Source organism: Lontra canadensis, unplaced genomic scaffold, assembly GCF_010015895.1.
Source record: "Lontra canadensis isolate GAN:19392208 unplaced genomic scaffold, GSC_riverotter_1.0 scaffold1, whole genome shotgun sequence".
NCBI lineage: Eukaryota > Metazoa > Chordata > Mammalia > Carnivora > Mustelidae > Lontra > Lontra canadensis.
Window position 1 is genome coordinate 62,937,082 of NW_022630995.1, and position 17,849 is coordinate 62,954,930.

Genomic DNA, 17,849 nt, shown 5'->3' on the forward strand with positions numbered 1-17,849 from the left:
GGCGTCCCAGGTGCACTCTGCCCCCCACCTCTTATGGTCTCAGACCACATGCTCCACACAGGAAGCTGCTTACATGGCTCCTGAAGGTGACAGCTTGCTGCCCCTACCGGACCATCCCACTGGGGGACAGAAGGCCCAGTGAGTGGCTCCCCAGGCAGCGCCCCCGCGCTGCTGTCCCTGAGAACCGAGCCTTCCTGACACAGAGGTTCCCACACAGCAGGACTAGCTCTTCGGGACCCAGTCTGTTGCTGGCTGTCTCACCAGTTTGCCCACCAATGTCCTTACTGGCTAATCGGATCCCACGGTGGCCCTGGGGCAGGGTGGGGACCAAACTTGACCAAGCATCGTCACCTTAGCTAACCAAGCTAACCAAGCATTAGCTCCATAAGAGCTGGGCTGGGCCCGGGGAGCTGGAAAGAGGATGTAGTGGTGGGCTGACAGCTATCTTCCAGCCTGTCTGGAAGGAATTAAACATCTGACAACCTTTCCAGCTGTCCCCATGGAAACCAGCCGAGTGGCTGCTCCTTCTGCTGGCCCCCGAGCCCCCAGATCTGAAATAGGGAAGCCGAGAGCTGATCACATGTCCTGAGAGGCTCACAAGCATGCCCTGCCTGCCAGCCCCTCCCGATCCCAAAGTCCCCCATCCTACTTCCTAGCTTCATCCCAGCCCCATATCCCGCCATCCAGGACCCCGATCTCCCTCCTGTCCCAGGCAGATGCCGTTCCTTCCACGAGGGGTCAGAAGAAAATATGAGTTCTAAAGATATAAAACGTCGTCTGCCTCTTTCACCCCAACTTTGCACCCCAGGTCTACCCTGGAGGTTTCCTCTGGCCAGCCTTCACCCAAACCCCCAGGGGTGGTCCATCTCACTTCACCCCTGCACCGGGCAGAGCAGAAGCAGGCTGTGCAGGGTAGGTCGGCAGGGGGCTGGGGGGGGTACCAAAATCGCAGAGGAGTGTCTGCACTGGATGTCACAGAGCCATGAACCATGTCCCCTGCCAGCTTCAAGGAGCAAGACACCATAAAGGTCAAAGCCTGAAAGGATGCTCTAATCGATAGTGAAGACAGAAACACCAAATGGCCCTCTGTCACCTCAGCTCTGGCTGCACGTGGGCATTTCTGATGACTCTTTAAGCCCAAGAGGACCAGAGCTGCACGCAATGACTGGGAAGGGACACTGACAGGTGTGGAAAGATTATACATAGGAGTTCTTTTTATTTTTCACACATTCCTGTGAAATGTTTGAAACCACTATTTTTTTTTTTGGCAAAAGGTTGCCGAAGGTCATCTTCTGTGTCGATCCCTGTCCCCCTCCCCCACCCCTGCCTCGCCACCACAGGCAAGCCGCACGTCCCCCCAGGGCATTAATCACAGGTAAGGGAGTCGCCCCTCTAACTGACAGAATCACTCAGGACATTCACAGTAATTACTGCTACCAAGGGTTTACAGAAATGCTCCCCAGAGCCCCTGTCACTGTGATGGGCTCAATCCCACCTCTCCCCCGCTGCCCTAATTATTTTCAGGTTGGAGGACTCTGAATCCCCAGAAATGTCTTACTTCTTTTTAATGATTTTGCATAATTAAGACTCCTGTGGCCCCGGCTGGTTCCCTGACAAACACATCCTCCTGTCTTGGTGTCCCATGGCATCGCCTCTGGCACATGGTGGGGAGGGGGGAGAAGCCCCCCACACTCCCCAAAATGAGGCGAAGGTGTCCTGGGGAGCCCAGCTCTGCACCCAAGGAATGGGAAAGTGAAGTCAGAAGCGGCGCGATGACCTTCCTCTCCAGCCTCACACGCAGCTGATGATGTTGCTCTTGGTTAAAGCCCTCCATGGCTCCCACTGCCCACAGGACCAAGACTCAGACTCCTACAAGGAGCTTTCCTTCCTAATGCGGCCCTCACCAACCTGCTTCTCCAGTCACCCTCCAACCTCCTTTCTGCCAGGGCCGCAGTGCCTCAAAAAGGGTGAGCCAAGCAAGGCCCATAGGGTTGCACACTGAACAACTCACCATCTGGGTCACCTTAAATGAATGCCTTTCAGTGCCCTGCCCTCCCGAACCAGGCAGCACAACAGAGCAGAGTTCTACATGCCCATAGGCAAGCCCCTGGGCCCAGCTTCCCTGGGCTGGAGAACAAAGCATGATGGGACCTCTGGAAGAAATAACTGGGAGTTATTCATTATAAAACTGCTCAGTTTTGGGGCGCCTGGGTGGCTCAATGGGTTAAAGCCTCTGCCTTCAGCTCGGGTCATGATCCCAGGGTCCTGGGATCGAGCCTCACATCGGGCTCTCTGCTTAGCAAGGAGCCTGTTCCTCTTCTCTCTCTGTCTGCCTCTCTGCCTACTTGTGGTCTCTGTCTGTCAAATAAATGAATAAAATCTTTAAAAAAAAAAAAACTGCTCAGTTTTACTGAGCAGTATCTGCTCAGTAAAATTGTGTGGCTATTTTTATAACATTTTCTCATTGTTTTCTTTTCCTGAAATCTCCGTTCCCAGTTTTAGTTCTTGTCCTCCCTACCAACTCCTATACATCCTTCCGAACCCCAACTCGAATGCCCTATTCTATGTGTATCTTGTCCAGATATTCTCCAAAGAAACAAAAGGGTCACCCTTGCTGCCCGCACAGCCTGGGGTGCCCTCCTGTATGGCATCAGCAGGGATATGTTGTCACTTCATGGGACTGTGAGCTCTTGGGGCAGGGCTCCCCCCTCTGCTCTGATATTAGACAAGAATAGCCACGGAATGATGAGCACATGTCCAGGCTAGCCCCACCTCGGGCTCCAGGAGGAGCCCAGGCTAGCCTTGCTGGGCAGAGCTCCAGGAGGAGCTGGGAGGGGTCTGTGCAGCAGCTGAGGGAGAAGAGTTGGATTCTGGATCACAGGGCACCCTGGAGGACCGGAGAACTGGTGCATCTTCGAGGCCACTGTTGGGGTCAGGACCTCCTGCATGACTGCCTCCCTGCCCCTGCCCCTGCCCCCCAGCAACACCCCCTCCCACCGCCGGGAAGGTAGAAGGCATGCCCACTGGAGATGAGCAGGGCGTCACTACAAGGTGGTAGGCACAATGAGTGCTCGCTGGTGAAGAGTTGACAACTGTCATTCTCTGCTAATGACTGTCCCCTGCTTGGCAGGGCGGGAGTAGGGAGTAGCCGGGCCCTGCATGATCTACCCTCACCTCTCTGTCTTTGCACCCATCAGCCCCGCCTTCTCCCCACTGCAGCCAGACTCCTCTCACCCGCTGGGGCCCTCAGCCCTGCCTTCTGCCCCCTCTCTTCCCAGGCTCCTTGGCTCTCTTTCATTCTTTGAGGTGCAGAGAAGCCTCCTGGGACCACCTTAATGGAGAGCCAGCTGCAGCGGGGGGACACCCTCAGAAACTTTCCCCTCTTCGATGCTCCCATTTACTTGGCAGTCAGTTTGCCTATCTCTCCACTCAGCTCAGTAAGGGCCAAGCCAGCAGGCTGGAGCTTGCCTGGGGAGGCAGGACCTGACAGCCTTCCCTCCTCCACTATGCCCACCCTGCTCTGAGCATCAGCTGCCCCCCACCCTACTCCTACCTCACCCCCAGTTTATTCCCTGCTCAGCAGCCAGAGGGATCGTGTCCAACACAGCCAGGCTGGGTCACTCCCGGCTCAAACGCCCTTGAGGCTCCTGGTCTTTTGGAGGAAACCAGAACTCCTGCGTCTTTGTAAAGTGCTCTGATCGCGGTCCCACACACTTCTCTGCCCTCACCCCGCACATCTGCCTGCTTTGCTCTTGCCTTTGCACGGGGTCCCCTCTGTTGGAGACATTTGCCTTGGCTCTGCATCGATATCTGGAGCCGCCCGGCAGCGGGTGGCTGGGTCTGGTCTTTCTACCCCAGATCCATTATCAGGAGTGAGTCCTGGGAGTCTAGTCATGCCCCCACCCAGGACCCTTTCAATGAACCAGGCTCACCCACAGTACCTGTCAGAGTTCTTAAATCTCAGAGAAGATGAAGTGAGAAACGGTACCCATTTATAAGCATGGGACTCTGGGAGCCTCTATCCTAGCTCACCCTAGCTGAGTGACCTTGGGAGAACACCTTAATCTCTCTGTGCCGCTGATGTGGGGAACAATAATGACGCCTATAGACGTCCTAATCTCCAGAATGTGGCATGTGTTACCTCACATGGCAAAAGACTGCAGATGTGATTAGGGAAGGATCTGGAGATGCAGAGGTTATTCTGGATTCTCCAGGCCGCCCCACGGTAACCACCAAGGTCCTCGTGAGAAAGACATAGGAAGGTCAAAGGCAGAAGAGGGAGATGGAATGACAGAGCAGAGGGTGGCGCGCCTCACTCTGGAGATGGAGGGAGGGCCAGGAGCCATGGGACACAGTGGCCTCTAGAAGCCCGAGAAGTCCAGAGAGCAGATTGTCCCCTAATGCCTCTGGAAGAAAGGCAGCCCCGCCTGAATTCTAGACCTCTGCCCTCCGGAAGTGTAAAAATAGAGGTTTGTGTTGTTTTATGCCATGAAATTTGTGACAACGTGTGACGGCAGCTTACCCCCCACCCCCACTCCCAGCTGTGTGCTCTGTGTCCAGGTCTGTGGGTGAACAGCCAAGTGCCTCCATCACTGGGCAGCTCAGAGGATTTATGGACACGCGATCTCAGAACAGCAGTGCCCGGCTCGTAGCTAGCGGCCCACACATCAGCCAGGCTGCTGCTGCCCTGGCTCCCAGCCAGCACATCCCAGGGGTCCCACGAGGGGCAGCGGCTGACATGATGCCCTGTTCTAGCAAACCCCGGGGCCCCAGCCCAGCACACTGCTCTGTGCCGCCAAAAGCAGAAATAACTGTCTATTTTGAGGCATCACGGAGGATGTTTCCATGGTTACCCTGTCATAATGACTAGTAGACAAAAGACGCGAATTTCCACAGCTTCGGAGGAAGACAGTGAGGCTGTGGGCTGGGCAGCCGCGTGGCCCAAGCACCCCAGCTCCGCTCCTGACAGAGCACCCGGGGAAGCCACCACACCGTGCTGTGCCTCAGTTTCCTTACCTGTCCCAGGGCAGAAATAAACACCCACTTGTGGCCCAGGACACTCTTCATCCAGTGAATGGAGAGTCCCGGGTTTAGCTGTTAGGAGGATGACCTCATCCAGGGGCCCCTGCCCGCCACGCCTGAGTCTGGGGCCCCCAGATCAACCAACCGACACAAGATATTAAGGAAGAAATCTAATCTCTGGGGCTCTTTAAAGAGTCGGTTTGAACAACAACCATTTGTGTTCTGATCTGAAACAGCCATACCGGCCTCCTGCTAACTGGCTGTGGCTGCCTGCCTGACTCCCCGGGAGGGCTAAGAGCTGGCGGGATCCCATCCCAGTGAAGCTGACACCCCATCCACTTGCTACCAACGGCAAGTGCACGAAAGCAGGAAAACAAGCCAGAAGGCGCACTTGGCGGGAAAAGGCTGAGAGCGATCCCTCTACCAGCGTTAAAGGCAGGTGTCGGCACACAATATCGAGTTGGAGAATGAAGAAAAGTTCCAGAAAAAATTTAAAATACAACATCTATTCCACTGAGTAAACCTGTATAAACCAACCACCAAAACCGATCTACACACGAGTTTCACTAAGACTTCAAGTTAGAGGTTAAACTAACCATTCCGGTCAAAGAGGGAGCGTGGCCTAGCTCGTTTGACAAGAGTAGAAGAATCCTAATAAAATTGGGCAAAGAGAGTGCCAAAAAAAAAAAAAAAGACAGTTGAAGACCAACTTCCAACTTCACTTATGAATGTTCATGCACAAAACAGAATTTTTGCATTTAAGCAAAAAATGTCTGGGCCACAGCCCGGCGCCTGGGGCCGATCAGGGAAAGGAAGAGATCATGGTGGTCAGAAGCCACGGTGACCCTCCCTTCATGCCTGGGCCCTGCAAAAGCTTTCTGGAACCTCCGTGGGCTCTCTGGGCAACTCTGAAGTTGGTATGTTCCCAGCGGCCCTGGGAGAGGAGGCGAGAAACACAAATGGAGCTGAGTCATCCAAGATGAAATTCGAGTTCTCGCACTCTGGAGTTCGTGGGCTGATTCACACGCGCTGCAGACACATACCACCCCCAACCCCAGGCATGTGACAGCTACAGGCCCGGAATCCGCCCGTGTGTGCCATCACAGTAGTGACGGCTGGCCTTGTGGGTGGCCACATACTCAGACCCCTGGGGAGCCGGATGACGAAAGCCAAGAGGGACTGACTTCCCACCACCAGCCCGCCCGAGAAACGTCATTCAGTGTGGGGTGCACGAAGCTGTCTCTCTACTCTCTACTCCCCAGATACCACCAGCCTTCCCGCACACACACCTGCTTCCTGATTCAGAGTTGAAATCCAAACTAAAATGCAAAACCAGACAGATGTAGAAAACACGATTATCACTTTCCAGCGCCCACCACTCAGGGACTATCTCTTGGCATTATTTCTTTCTCCCTTTTTCTGTTTCAGTTTTTTTGGGGGGTGGGGATAGTCTTTGCCTTACTTTCTTACCCCCATCAGACATTTTAACATAATCATTTCCTCATGTCATTGAAAATCTTCTGAATTAAGATTCTAAATGACTGAACGACACTGGAGTATACAGACGGCATTATCATTCACTTGTCATTTGCTCTGCTGGACTTCTAGAATGCTTCTGAATTTGGCCCCTATAAGAAAGGCTGGCCTGGGAGGCCTGGGTGGCTCAGTGGGTTAAGCCTCTGCCTTCGGCTCAGGTCATGATCTCAGGGTCCAGGGATCGAGCCCCACATTGGGCTCTCTGCTCGGCAGGGAGCCTGCTTCCCCCTCTCTCTCTTCCTGCCTCTCTGCCTACTTGTAATCTCTCTGTCAAATAAATAAATAAAATCTTAAAAAAAAAAAAAGAAAGAAAGGCTGGCCTCAAAGTCTCATCCTGCATCCTTCCCGTGGGGCTTGCATGGGCTCAGTGGAGCCCAGACTCTTCCCCAACCTCGGTCTGTGCCAGTCGGACCCAGAGCTGCACACAGATAAGTCTCCAGGCCACCTGTGGCCCGAGGCACAGAATAATGGCCCCCAGGGTGTTCTGCCCCCTAATCCACAGCACCTGGGAATATGTTCTGTTATGTGGCAAAGGGGAAACTAAGATCACTGATCAGCCAAATGTTCCAGGTGGGCCCAATGGAATCCTCAGGGTCCTTAAAAGGGGAAGGGGAGGCAGAAGCCGGAGAAGGGGAGGCATGGATTCCTCCTCGCCAGAGCCTCCAGAAGGGACCAGCCCTGTCGACACCTTGATTTTTGTCAGCTCAGACCAATATCAGACTTCCGAACTGCAAAACTGTAAGAGACAAAATACCTGTGTCCTGTTAAGCCATAAGTCTGTGGTGATCTGTTTGGGCAGCCCTGGGACCCCAATAGAGCCCTGGGCTGCCCCTTGGGGGCTGGGCGCCATCCACACGCACACCTGGGCTTCCTGTCCATCCAAACACTGACAGCTCCGCACCTTTATCTCCAGCTGGGACTCACCCTCCCTGGAGCCCAGCACGATCTCCCACATACATGTCCAACACTGGCCCTTTGGTCCCATCTCTGCTCCTGGCTGCCCTGCTCCCTGCAAGCCCGTTGTCCGTCCCAGGAAAGGACCCCACCTTCACCCACCACACAAACAAAACCTCAGATGGAGTCATCATGGTCCACACACCATTTGGCACAGGCTGCCACTCAAAGAACAGTTCCCAGAATTGGGGCTGACTCCTCGCCTTGGCCATCCCACCCGGGGTGTACTGTTTCTTCTCAATGAACCTTGGGGTGGGGCTCCTCCCACCCGTTTCCACGCTGACCACCTCTGTAGTCTGTTCTTCTCAAACACACATCTCACGAGATCCTGCCCTGCCCTCAACCCTCCACAGTTGTCTGACCTCACTTAGAATCAAACGGGATCCTTCCCCTGCCCTACGGGCTTTCTAAGTCACCCACCTCGCGTGCCTCTCTGACCTCAGCTCTCGACATCCTTCCCCTTGGTCACTGCACCTCAGGTCCCACCTCAGAGCCTGCAGTGTCCCCCTTCTAGAACAGTCTTCCCCCCAGAGACTGCATGGCTCAATGGCACCTCGGGGTGTCCGTTCCATTTTAACTTCTCCCTGCGCCCTACTCCTCGGTGAGTGTTGTTGCTATCTGTCACCACCTCCTGACATGACACGACCCAGTGACGAGTTCATCGCCTGTCTGCTAGCTCTTGCTACACCCACCATGGCAGGAAACATCTGGAGCATAGCAGGTGGTGTCCCGGCTCTACTCAGAGGACCATCTGCTCTCCCACCCTCCGGGCTGGCCTCTCAGCCTTCTGAATTTGCAAGTGCAAACTGCGCAAAGGGATGTCCCGCCCAGTGAGGAAACCAGTGGGGAAGGCCTGGAGAGGGACAGCAGCGGAAATGGGCTTGCCTAGAGAAGAGCAATGTGGGGAGATGTAGGGGGACCAGGCTTGGTCAAGGAGTGGGGAAGGGCCAGCAGCCGCCAAGGGTCCTGAGCTCGAGCCCCTGTGAGCCAGCCAACAGCCACCCTCTTGGGCTGCCCAAGGAAACCAGGCTCCCGAGGGGAGAAGAGTAAGCCAGTCCCTCCCAACAGACCTTGCTAAAACTGCCTCCAGGGGCCCACTGGTCACTTATTCATTCATTCATTCATTCATTCACCAACACATGCTTATTTCCAGATACTGTTGCAGGCTCTGGGGTAGAGACAGAGAAGAACCAAAGTCCCCACCCTTCTGACTGGAGTCCTGTCTGTCCCTGTCCCCTGCTGCCACTGCAAGTTCACTCAGGGAGGACACCCTGGCCTGACCCCTTGATCCTCTGCCTTCAAAGGCCTCTGGGAAACCCAGCACAAAGCAGCTCAGCCTGGAGAGTCCTGGGTTCAAGTTCTGCCTCACCACTTGTCACTCTGGGTGACATTGGACCCAACCCTGGAGCCTCAGCTTCCTGTTTTGTGTAGCACTCCGTCAGTGCTCGTGTGGGGATGAGACGATGTGGGTGACAGCTGTCTGGGTGCCTGGCTCAGCATGTCCAGTGAGGACAATGGAAGTTGTCCTGTCATGTTCCCTGGACCTCGCTCAGGCATCCCCCTCCCTGGCTGGCCCTGAGGCGGGTTCCAGCATGAGGAAGTGACCTCATGGAGCTCACAAGCTGCTGGGGGAGATGCCCCAGCCCACAGAAAATTCTTCAGGGTGTGGCCAGTCTGAGAGAAGGAAGCTCTGGGGACTCCAGGGGCACAGAGAAAGGGCCTGAACCAACGTGGAGGTCAGGGAAGGCTTCCTGGAGGACGTGACCACTAAGTATGGTCCCTCCTCAGTTTCTGGCTCCCAGCTTACTCCTGGACCCTTGTTTTAGCAGCCTGGTTCCTGGATGCTGGGCAGCTCCTATCTGGGGACTCAGGGGGGCAGTGGGTGGCAAGATCAGCTTCCCCCTGCCCCAGCCAGTGCAGGAGACGCCTACGCCCCTCCCACCCTCCCCGGGGCACCAGCCCCAGGACGGGCACTGTCCTGCCACCCCCACTCTGTACCGGGTCCCAGCTGGTGTGGACACTTACGTTTGGAGTGCTTGTCACACAGAGCAGCTGCGCGCATATCGCAGAGACGCAGGGAGCCCTTGCTGCTGCTATAGACAAAGAGGTTGCAGTGGTGGGGGTGAAACTCAGACGCCGTGATCACTTCCGTGAGGTCCTCCATATTGGCTGGCTTGATGTCCACGATGTCTGGCCCATCAAGGAAAGGGCAGAGAAGGCAGGGCACCCTCGCTGCTCTGCCTTCCCACCTACCCTGCGTCTGAGCCACATCTCCATCCCCGAGACCCCTGGACAAAGCCCCAGACGGTTTCCAAGCTACAGACCGGCATGTCCAACTGCCCGCAGGCTGCCCGCTCTGGATGCCATTCACTGTCCCTGCAGCCTCCCCCCCGACCTATGCCTTCTCCCCAGCCAGCACCCACCAGCTTCCCAGCCTCCTCTCCTCCCCCCACACCAGGTGCCGAGCAGAAGGCAAGGAGCATTTGGGGGCCTAGCACGTGTGGGGCTCCTGGTGAACAATTTCAGTTCTCCCTGTCACTGATGCTTTGTACCTGGTGCTGAGTGTGCGGGGAACCCCACCCACCGGCACCCACTGCCCTTCTGTCCATGGCATCAAGACTCTCCTTTGGGGAAAAGGTTCTCTGCCTTTCTGGGTTCTCTGCCCTCATCTGTGCCTTCCACTCCACTCACAATCAACAGGAGGGCTGAGCACGTGGCCTCGCAGGTGCCGGCACAGGGATTCCAGGCTTGAGACGCAGGACATGCTGGGAGTAGCTGTGTCCTCTCTGCTGGACTGGGTGGTGTGCAAAAGAGGAGCGTGTTCGTGTTGCTGGGACAAGGGAAAACTGGAGCCCACAGCTAGGGCAGACACCCCCAAAGACGGAGCGGAGGAAGAGACCCGGCAATGCCGTTTGAATCCTGAATCGGGATGTGCAGGAAGCCATGAGCCTTGTACAATTAAACATGGGAGTCAATAAATCCATTTTCTATTAGGATCCGGAATTCTGTTGCTTGCAAAGAAAGTATCCCTGGCAGATACTCTAGAGCCCAGAGAGGGTAAGCAACTTGCCCAGGATGGCTCAGCAGCAAGTAGTAAATCTACGTTCCCAGCCATTGCTTATTGTCTACAATAGCAAATCCAATCCCATTGTTGTAGCGTTCAAGGCCCAGCACAGCCCCTCTCCACCTCTCCAGCTTTGAATCCAACTGGTCCCTGGGCCCTAAAGTTGCTTTCCTCGCTGACAGTGACACCCTGGTCTCTGGTGTCCCCAGTCCTGCGTGGGGGCTCTACCCAGCCTGTCCCCTGTAGCTGAAATGCCCTCTCCTCCCTCTGCATCTGTGTGTGGGCCCTGGAATCAGAGCCTGGGGTTCAAATCCCAGCTCTGCCACCTCTTCCCCGTGCAATCAAGGGGAAGTTCCCTAGCTCTTCGTGCCTCTCTTTCTTCATCTGTAAAATGGGCCAACAGTTCTAACACAGTCGTACTGTGAAAACTACAGGAGTCCAAGCCCCTTGCTCACTGCTCGACACATCACAGAGCTCAGTGAATATCAAGGACATTACTGCTTTTTGTTATCTGGAAAATACTGATTGAGACTCACCTGCCATCAGCCCTCCCTCCTCCTCCCAGACGCAGCCTCAATAAAGGGGCATTTTGTGACTTTTGCAAGCAGGAGAGTTTCTAAAACAACACAAAAAAATGTTGAAGCTGAGTGACCAGAAGCACTGAGGAGAGTCTGTGTGCTCACGCTCAAATACTGCTTCTGGAAACATCTCATTAACCAGAAACTTAGAATCACATAAAAATATAGAGGAGAAAGGAGCCTGGGCTGGTTTCCCAGGAAACTGCCATTTTCTGGGACAATAAGAAGTGATTAAATCATAAAAAATGAGACTGAACAGTAATAAACAGCTGAGACTTCTGTGCTGCTAATTCCATCTCCATCCTTCAGGGGCTAAGCGCCTACATATTCCTGCTTGGGAACGGCTTCAACTTCTCCCCCAACCTTAAAATGGTGTCTGGGGAAAAGGTGCGGCCGTTTATGAAATGTCAGACACGTGAGCACAGCACCCGTCTGATGCTTCGGCTCGGGGGAACTAAGTCCTCTCTGCCAAACTCAGGCCACAAAAGTCCAAGGAAGCTTGGGGACGTGGAAATAAATGCCCAGGCCTCAGGGAACCCAGCTGGGCTTGGAGACCCGGTGCATCACATATTAGGGGACACATGTTTGCACCGTGTTTCATCGGGCTGCGACTTCTGGGGGAGCAGGAGTCTGTGGGATAAGGTGGAAACACCTTGCCAACCACTCCAGCTTCCCTTCTGGGGCAGGGTAGGGGGACCTGTCCACGGGCACCACGGAACTCAGGGCAGCCGCGTCCTGATTGCTTTTTCCGAAGAATGGCGGGCAGAAGTGACAGGTGCCAGGCGTTCCCCCCCACCCCCAGGCTGAAAAGCTTTGAGAGTCAGCACGAGGTGCGCCATGACACCTTCCCCTCTGCAGGGGGGACCTGTGCCCCAGGGGACCTGCTACAAAAGATACCTGAATTGTTTCAAGCTTCTGAGACTTTCCAGTGGTCTGTTTCTGCCCATAACCTACCCTCCCGACCCACTCAACATCCAAGCCCTCTTCCTTTTCCCACCTCGGGATGTTCTAGAATGCAGCTCAACAGAGAAGGATCAGAGGTGTGACATCTGAGCTCCAATCACTCTGTGTCCACCAAAACCAAAACTCTTATGCACCCAACCACGACTGTTGTTCTGTTTATGACCGCCGTGAGTCACCGGCCCCCCACATTTACTCAGTGTCTGGCTTGTGGAGACAGAGGCCGACGCTTGTGAAAATCTGTTCACCAAGATGGGAAGACTGTGCATCCCTGGGAAGGCAGCGCAGTGGGGGCAGGGGGGCTCAGAAGCCTCCTCCCCTGGCCCCCAGGTGCTGCTCCCTGACCCACAAGGGGCCCAAGGCCAAGCGAACAGGTGTGGCCTCTTTGCTCAAGTCTGGACTGCATGCTTCCTGCGACCCCATCATGCATAACCAGTCCTAACAGCCTCATGAAACACCTGCTAGAAATACGTTCAAGGCGTGACTGCTTTTAGAAGCACACGGGGGTCAATGACATCTGCAGCCCTCTGCAGTGAGCAGGCCTGAACCAGGCGGCACAGAGGGGCCGAGGGCGAGGCCCGTGGACTGAGGGTCCCACGTGTGGGGCTCGGGGGGAGAGCCTCCCAGGCCGGGGTCCCGCTGACAGCCCAGGACCACCGCTCTTACAGCCCAAGCATCACTCAGGGAATCTCCTGATGGATGGGAAATGTTTCCACGTGACCCCGCTGGAAGGAGACCTCTGGTCACACCCTGGCATCTAAGTCTGCGGACCAGAAAGGTGGAGAGAGGAGCAGGTCACACAGGGAAGGAGGCCGAGAGACGGTGAACTTGCTCGGGGCCACCTCCCTCGACTGAGCATAAGGGACTATGCATCCAGAGCAGCAGGTTGAATAGGTGACTAGTAAATGGCCACAACCTAACCCCCAGAGACTGCACATGTGGCCTCGCTGAGAGAAAGAGTACTTGTGGATATAGGGAAGGGCCTTAAGAGGAGGCCGGAGTGGCTCTGAACCAGTGACAAGTGTCTTTCTAAGGCCACATGACCACGGGGGCAGGCTGGAGAGCAGGCAGCTGCTAGGAAGGCCTGGGGCCCCCAGGAGCTGGGAGACGCAGGATGGAGGCTCCTGGGCAGCCTCCGGAGGGAGCACAGCCCCAGCCAGCATGAAAACTGGAGTAGATTTCTGTCGTAAGCCGCCCGGTTTGCAGACATTTGCTCTGGCATCTGCGGGAAACTCAGACGCCGGCTTGCTGCTGGGAGCTGGGGAGCAGCGGCCTGGCCGTCGCACTAGTCCCCCATAGTGCTCACTGGTTGGCTGCCCAGCTCCCCAGGGAGGGCAGGGACCTGTCCGTCTGTATCGCTGCTGCACCTTCAGTGTCTGGAGCAGTGCCCGGCACATGACAGGGGATTTGCAGAAGTGGATGAACCCCCAAGCCCGTCGGGGGCCCCTGAGAGCTGGGCCAGAGGTGCACAGGGAGGATCCCACCCAGCTCAAGGGGATGAAACCCTTACAGAGAAGGCGAAGCGCAGGCTCAGGGAGAGGCCAGGCGAGGGGGGCAGGGGAGGGGGTCCCTGACAAGGGCCATTAGAAGGGCCACCGCCCAGTAGCGCGTAGGAATCCTTGCAGCATCCGCGCGAACACTCCAGAGCACGGCGGAACCCAGGAAGCACACTGCGCCTGGGTTTCTGTGAGGTTCTCGGGAAGGTTGCCTTCCTTAGGTCTCCACTGCATTCTGCCCGCAGACCTGCTCGTGCTTGGCTTTTGCGCCTGGTCCTCCCCGTGGGCTGGCCGCTGGCACGCTGCTTCCCGGCTGTGACCCCTCAAACCTCTCCAGCCGTGAGTGATGTGTACCCCATCCCGTGGTGGAGGATGTGGTTGCGGGGGCTCGCGAAGGAAGAGCCGCGCTCTCGGGTCTTGGCAGAGGGGGCCCCGCCCGGGACTGACTGAGCTGGTTTCCACTGTCAGCAATGTGCCCCCGTGATGGGGGCAAAGCAGAGCAGGGGTGAGAAGTGCACACTTCGGGCCGGGAGGGGTGTGGCCCCGGGAGCGCCAGGGTCTAGGGGGAGGTCTCTAGCTCCTCACAGCTTTGGGGTCCTGCCCCATATCTTACAGTGAATCCCTTTTCTTTCCGGGCCCAAGTGTCAACGGGCAGATCACTCTAGACCCAGGGCAAGCAGATGTCTGTAAAAGGCCCGAGAGTCAGGATTTTAGGCATAAGAGGCAGTAAGATCTCACCTCGACTGGTCAGCGCTGTGGCTCTACAGCAAAGCGGGTGCGGACAACATGAATGGGAGTGGCTGAGCGCCCTTAAAATGCGAGCAGGTGCTCTGACCCCCAGGGCTGCGCTTTGCTGGCTGCAGGCCCAGAAAAAGGACTGTGGTCTTGCTTTTCTAACAGTAACCTCCCTTCTTGACCCCCCGCAGGACCAGAGTGAGACAGAGCCCCACTGGCCCGGCTCCTCCCTCCAGGGCCTGGCTGTGCCCTGTGAGCTCTGGTCCTGGCCGGGTGGAGTCAGCAAAGCTCTGAAACAGGCCTTTGTCCCCCCGCCAGGAGCAGAGTCTGCAGCTCGTGCTGTCAAGGACACTGCAGGGGGTACTCCAGGCAGGCCTTCTGCTGTGTCATCAGGTTTATAGAGATTTTTATAGAACCTCCTTCATCGCTTGCTGCCAAAGCGCCATGGCTTTTTGGCAGCCAGCCAGGGTCACATCAGTCCCCGGGCCGCATCACCACGATGTCCCACTCGGAGGGCCCCTGAAGTGTAGGGGAGAAGGTCACTGCAGCTCAGTGGCTCTCGTTCCTCTGAGTTCACCTCTCAGCCTGGTTCCCCCTACACTACTGGGGGTGGGTGGGGGGAGGTGGGCACAAGTGCCAAGGGCCATCACTCATCCATGGCCAAATCTCCCCCCCGCCGTGAGATCAGTCAGGCCCATGAAAACGACAAACATCGCTGGTTTGTTTGGGAAGGAGCTCAAGTGAGGAACAGGGATGGAAACCATCCCGTAAACATCAAAGAAGCACACAGATATGAACTAACATCACAGCAGGCTTTAGGGACAGCGCCACGACCAGGGACTCTATAGAGATGCAGCTGCTGAGGCTGGAGACCCAGTCCACCCTTCAGAGAGCTGCTGAGTGCAGACCCCAAACCTGCATCTGCCAGTCAGGTCCCTTGCATCCCTGTGGGAAGGACCACCCACCCTCCACGCCCATGAAGGAGGTGAGAGAGACCCCAGGGCCGGTAAGTGACATGCCCAGGGCCACAGGTGGGCCACCACAGAGCAAGGACAGAGTCCTGGCTTCCTGACTCCCAGCTGGTGCTCCTCCCTGCGCCCACCCTTTTCTGGCAGGAGGGCATCTCCACACAATACGCAACCCCACGGGCAAGGCAGCTAGGGCACACTGGACTGGCTCATGACCTGCAAGGGGAGGTGCTTGCAGTGTGGGCGTTCGATGAGAAGGATGCAGCCTTGGGCTCCATTGATTCAACTAAACAAAGTGTGGTTGATCTAGATGTCTCAGCAGGAACATGCTCTCGGGATGGGGGAGACGGTTACCATGGGGACGCAGCAGCCACCGCACGAGGACGGAGGCAGTTCTGCCGAGAACCACACTGTGAGAAGCCTCCCCCACGGGCTCTCCAGGGACACTGGAGAAGGCCTCCTGCACATGGGGGCAGTCTTGTTGGGGAACAGCCACCAAAGCTGTTTTTTTTTTTTTTTTCAGCCAGTTTTCTCCAAAAGATGACCTGGCTACGGACATGAGCTAGAAGCACTTCTGGCCAAACCACATCAGATCCTGGAAGAGGTTCCTGGCAACCTTGGCCTCTGTATGAACTTGCTGCAGGCTGCCACAGCGTGGGTGGCTTAAACAATAAATTATTCCCTTCTAGTCCTGGAGGCTGGAAGTTCAAGATCAAGGCGTCAGAAGGTTGCCTTCTTTAAGGCTTCTCTCTGTAGGGTGTAGATGGCCCTCTTCTGCCATCTCCTCGCATAGTCTTCCCTCTCTCTCTCTTAACCTCCTCTTCTTGTAAGGACAACAGTCACAAGGGATTAGGACACCCCCCACCATGGATTCCTTTTAGCTTAATCACCTCTTTAAAGACCAAGTACAGTTACATTTGAGGTCCCGGGGATAGGACCCCAACATATGAATTTCAGTGGGACACAATTCAGCCCGTAACAGGCTCCCTCCCTTCTCTGCTCAGAACCTTACTAACTATGAGGGTGCAGTCCTGCTTGGAGAGAAGAGCCAGATTGCTGGGGCCACAGGGGGCCATGGAGAAGGGCTAGTCCATGTAACCGCTCATGCACAAGCCCACTAAAGCCCTTGTGTGTCTTCATGTGTCGAGCCACCAGCCAGCCTATGTGATTCCCAAGTTCCGAGCCAGGGAAGAGAGCACTCAGTTCAGAGTCACAAAGACCAGGGCTTAATAGTCCAGCCCCATGGTACACAGCTGTATGACCCTCTGGACAACTTCTCCACCTCTCTGCCCCTGCTTTTCTCATCTGCAGAATGGATTGATAACATCTGCTTAGCAAGGCTGTGATAAGGATTTAATGAAAGGACATTAAGTCAAAGGCCCTAGCAATTAAAGTAAATAAAATGACTTAGACATATGATTTTTAAAAAGGCCCTAGCCCAGTTAGTACTTTTAGCAATAATTAAAGTTCTCTAAATCAGAATCAGAGTCTTTCTCTCCCTCTGGGAAAACAGGAAATTAAGCAGGTTGCCAAAGGGCAACATATGCCCCTCCTCCCCGAGAAAATAAGAACTTGAGGCTCTGTGCTCAATGGCACGCCTTCCTTAGCTCCTAAGAGCTGAGGGAGAAACCCCAGACAGGTCAGAGCTGGGAAGCACACGCAGGGGGCTGCCTTCTTATGGTCACTGAGAGAGGGCAAACCAGAGCCTCTCCTGACCTCCCCTCCCAGGGCTTCCAGCCCAGCAGTGAAAGCAGAGGACCTCACAGTGCTGTCCTGCTGGAGCCCCAATGGGGCAGGATAGGAGACAGGACTCCGGGCTGGGGTCAAGGGTGGAGGAATTTAATCAGAAGCATGTCTCAAAAATGCCATGGAGGCCCATCAGGAGGAATCAGAAGCACAGAAAAGGCGCACGTTCTCATCACTAGAGCCTCTGTTGGGAACACACAGATGCCACCGCCTTTGCACTTGGCCACCTGGGTCAACTGTTACCTATGTCACCATATGATCCCCACTCTGTCCTGCCGTGGGAGAGCGCACGCTCTCCCTTAGGATCTAAAAGTAAAGCAAGGAAACATCATTGTACTCATGGGGCTTCTCAGAGCTCATCCCCACACCACCCACAAAATGACAGCCCCATGAGGCGAGCCACGTATGGGCTAGAGGTGGAATGACAGTGGCTGTGGCAAAGGCTGTGGCTCTCCTCACTGCAAGGTTGTGCAGGGATGCGTGTGCATTCTGCATCCAGAGGTCCCGAGTCTGAATCCCAGGCCCTGCCACTTCCCAGCTGGGTAACTCTGGGTAATTACTTGCCCTTCCTGTGGCTTTGTTTCCTTGTCTATAAACGGGGGATGTGAATGAGGCCTACTCCACAGTGTTGTCAGGAGGTTTAAAGAGAACTGGCATAAGCGATGTGCTCAGAGCTGTGTTGGGCACAGAGTACGTCTCGGTAAGGGGTGAGGGAGATGGCGCTGTGCGAGGTGGTTGGGGGGAGGTGGTGGGGGAGAGGACCCACAGTGGTGGTTGCCCGTGAAGTCAG

General features: G+C 55.7%; 1 protein-coding gene across 2 annotated transcripts in view; it reads right to left on the reverse strand.

The window, feature by feature from the left end:
• The window catches only part of PPP2R2C (protein phosphatase 2 regulatory subunit Bgamma), a 125,856-nt gene that overhangs the window by 14,655 nt on the left and 93,352 nt on the right, over positions 1-17,849 (reverse strand). For both annotated transcript variants that reach the window (XM_032855388.1, XM_032855393.1), the window contains exon 6: positions 9,538-9,702. In XM_032855388.1, coding sequence (XP_032711279.1) covers positions 9,538-9,702 — 165 coding nt within the window. The remainder of the gene's footprint in view (positions 1-9,537; positions 9,703-17,849) is intronic.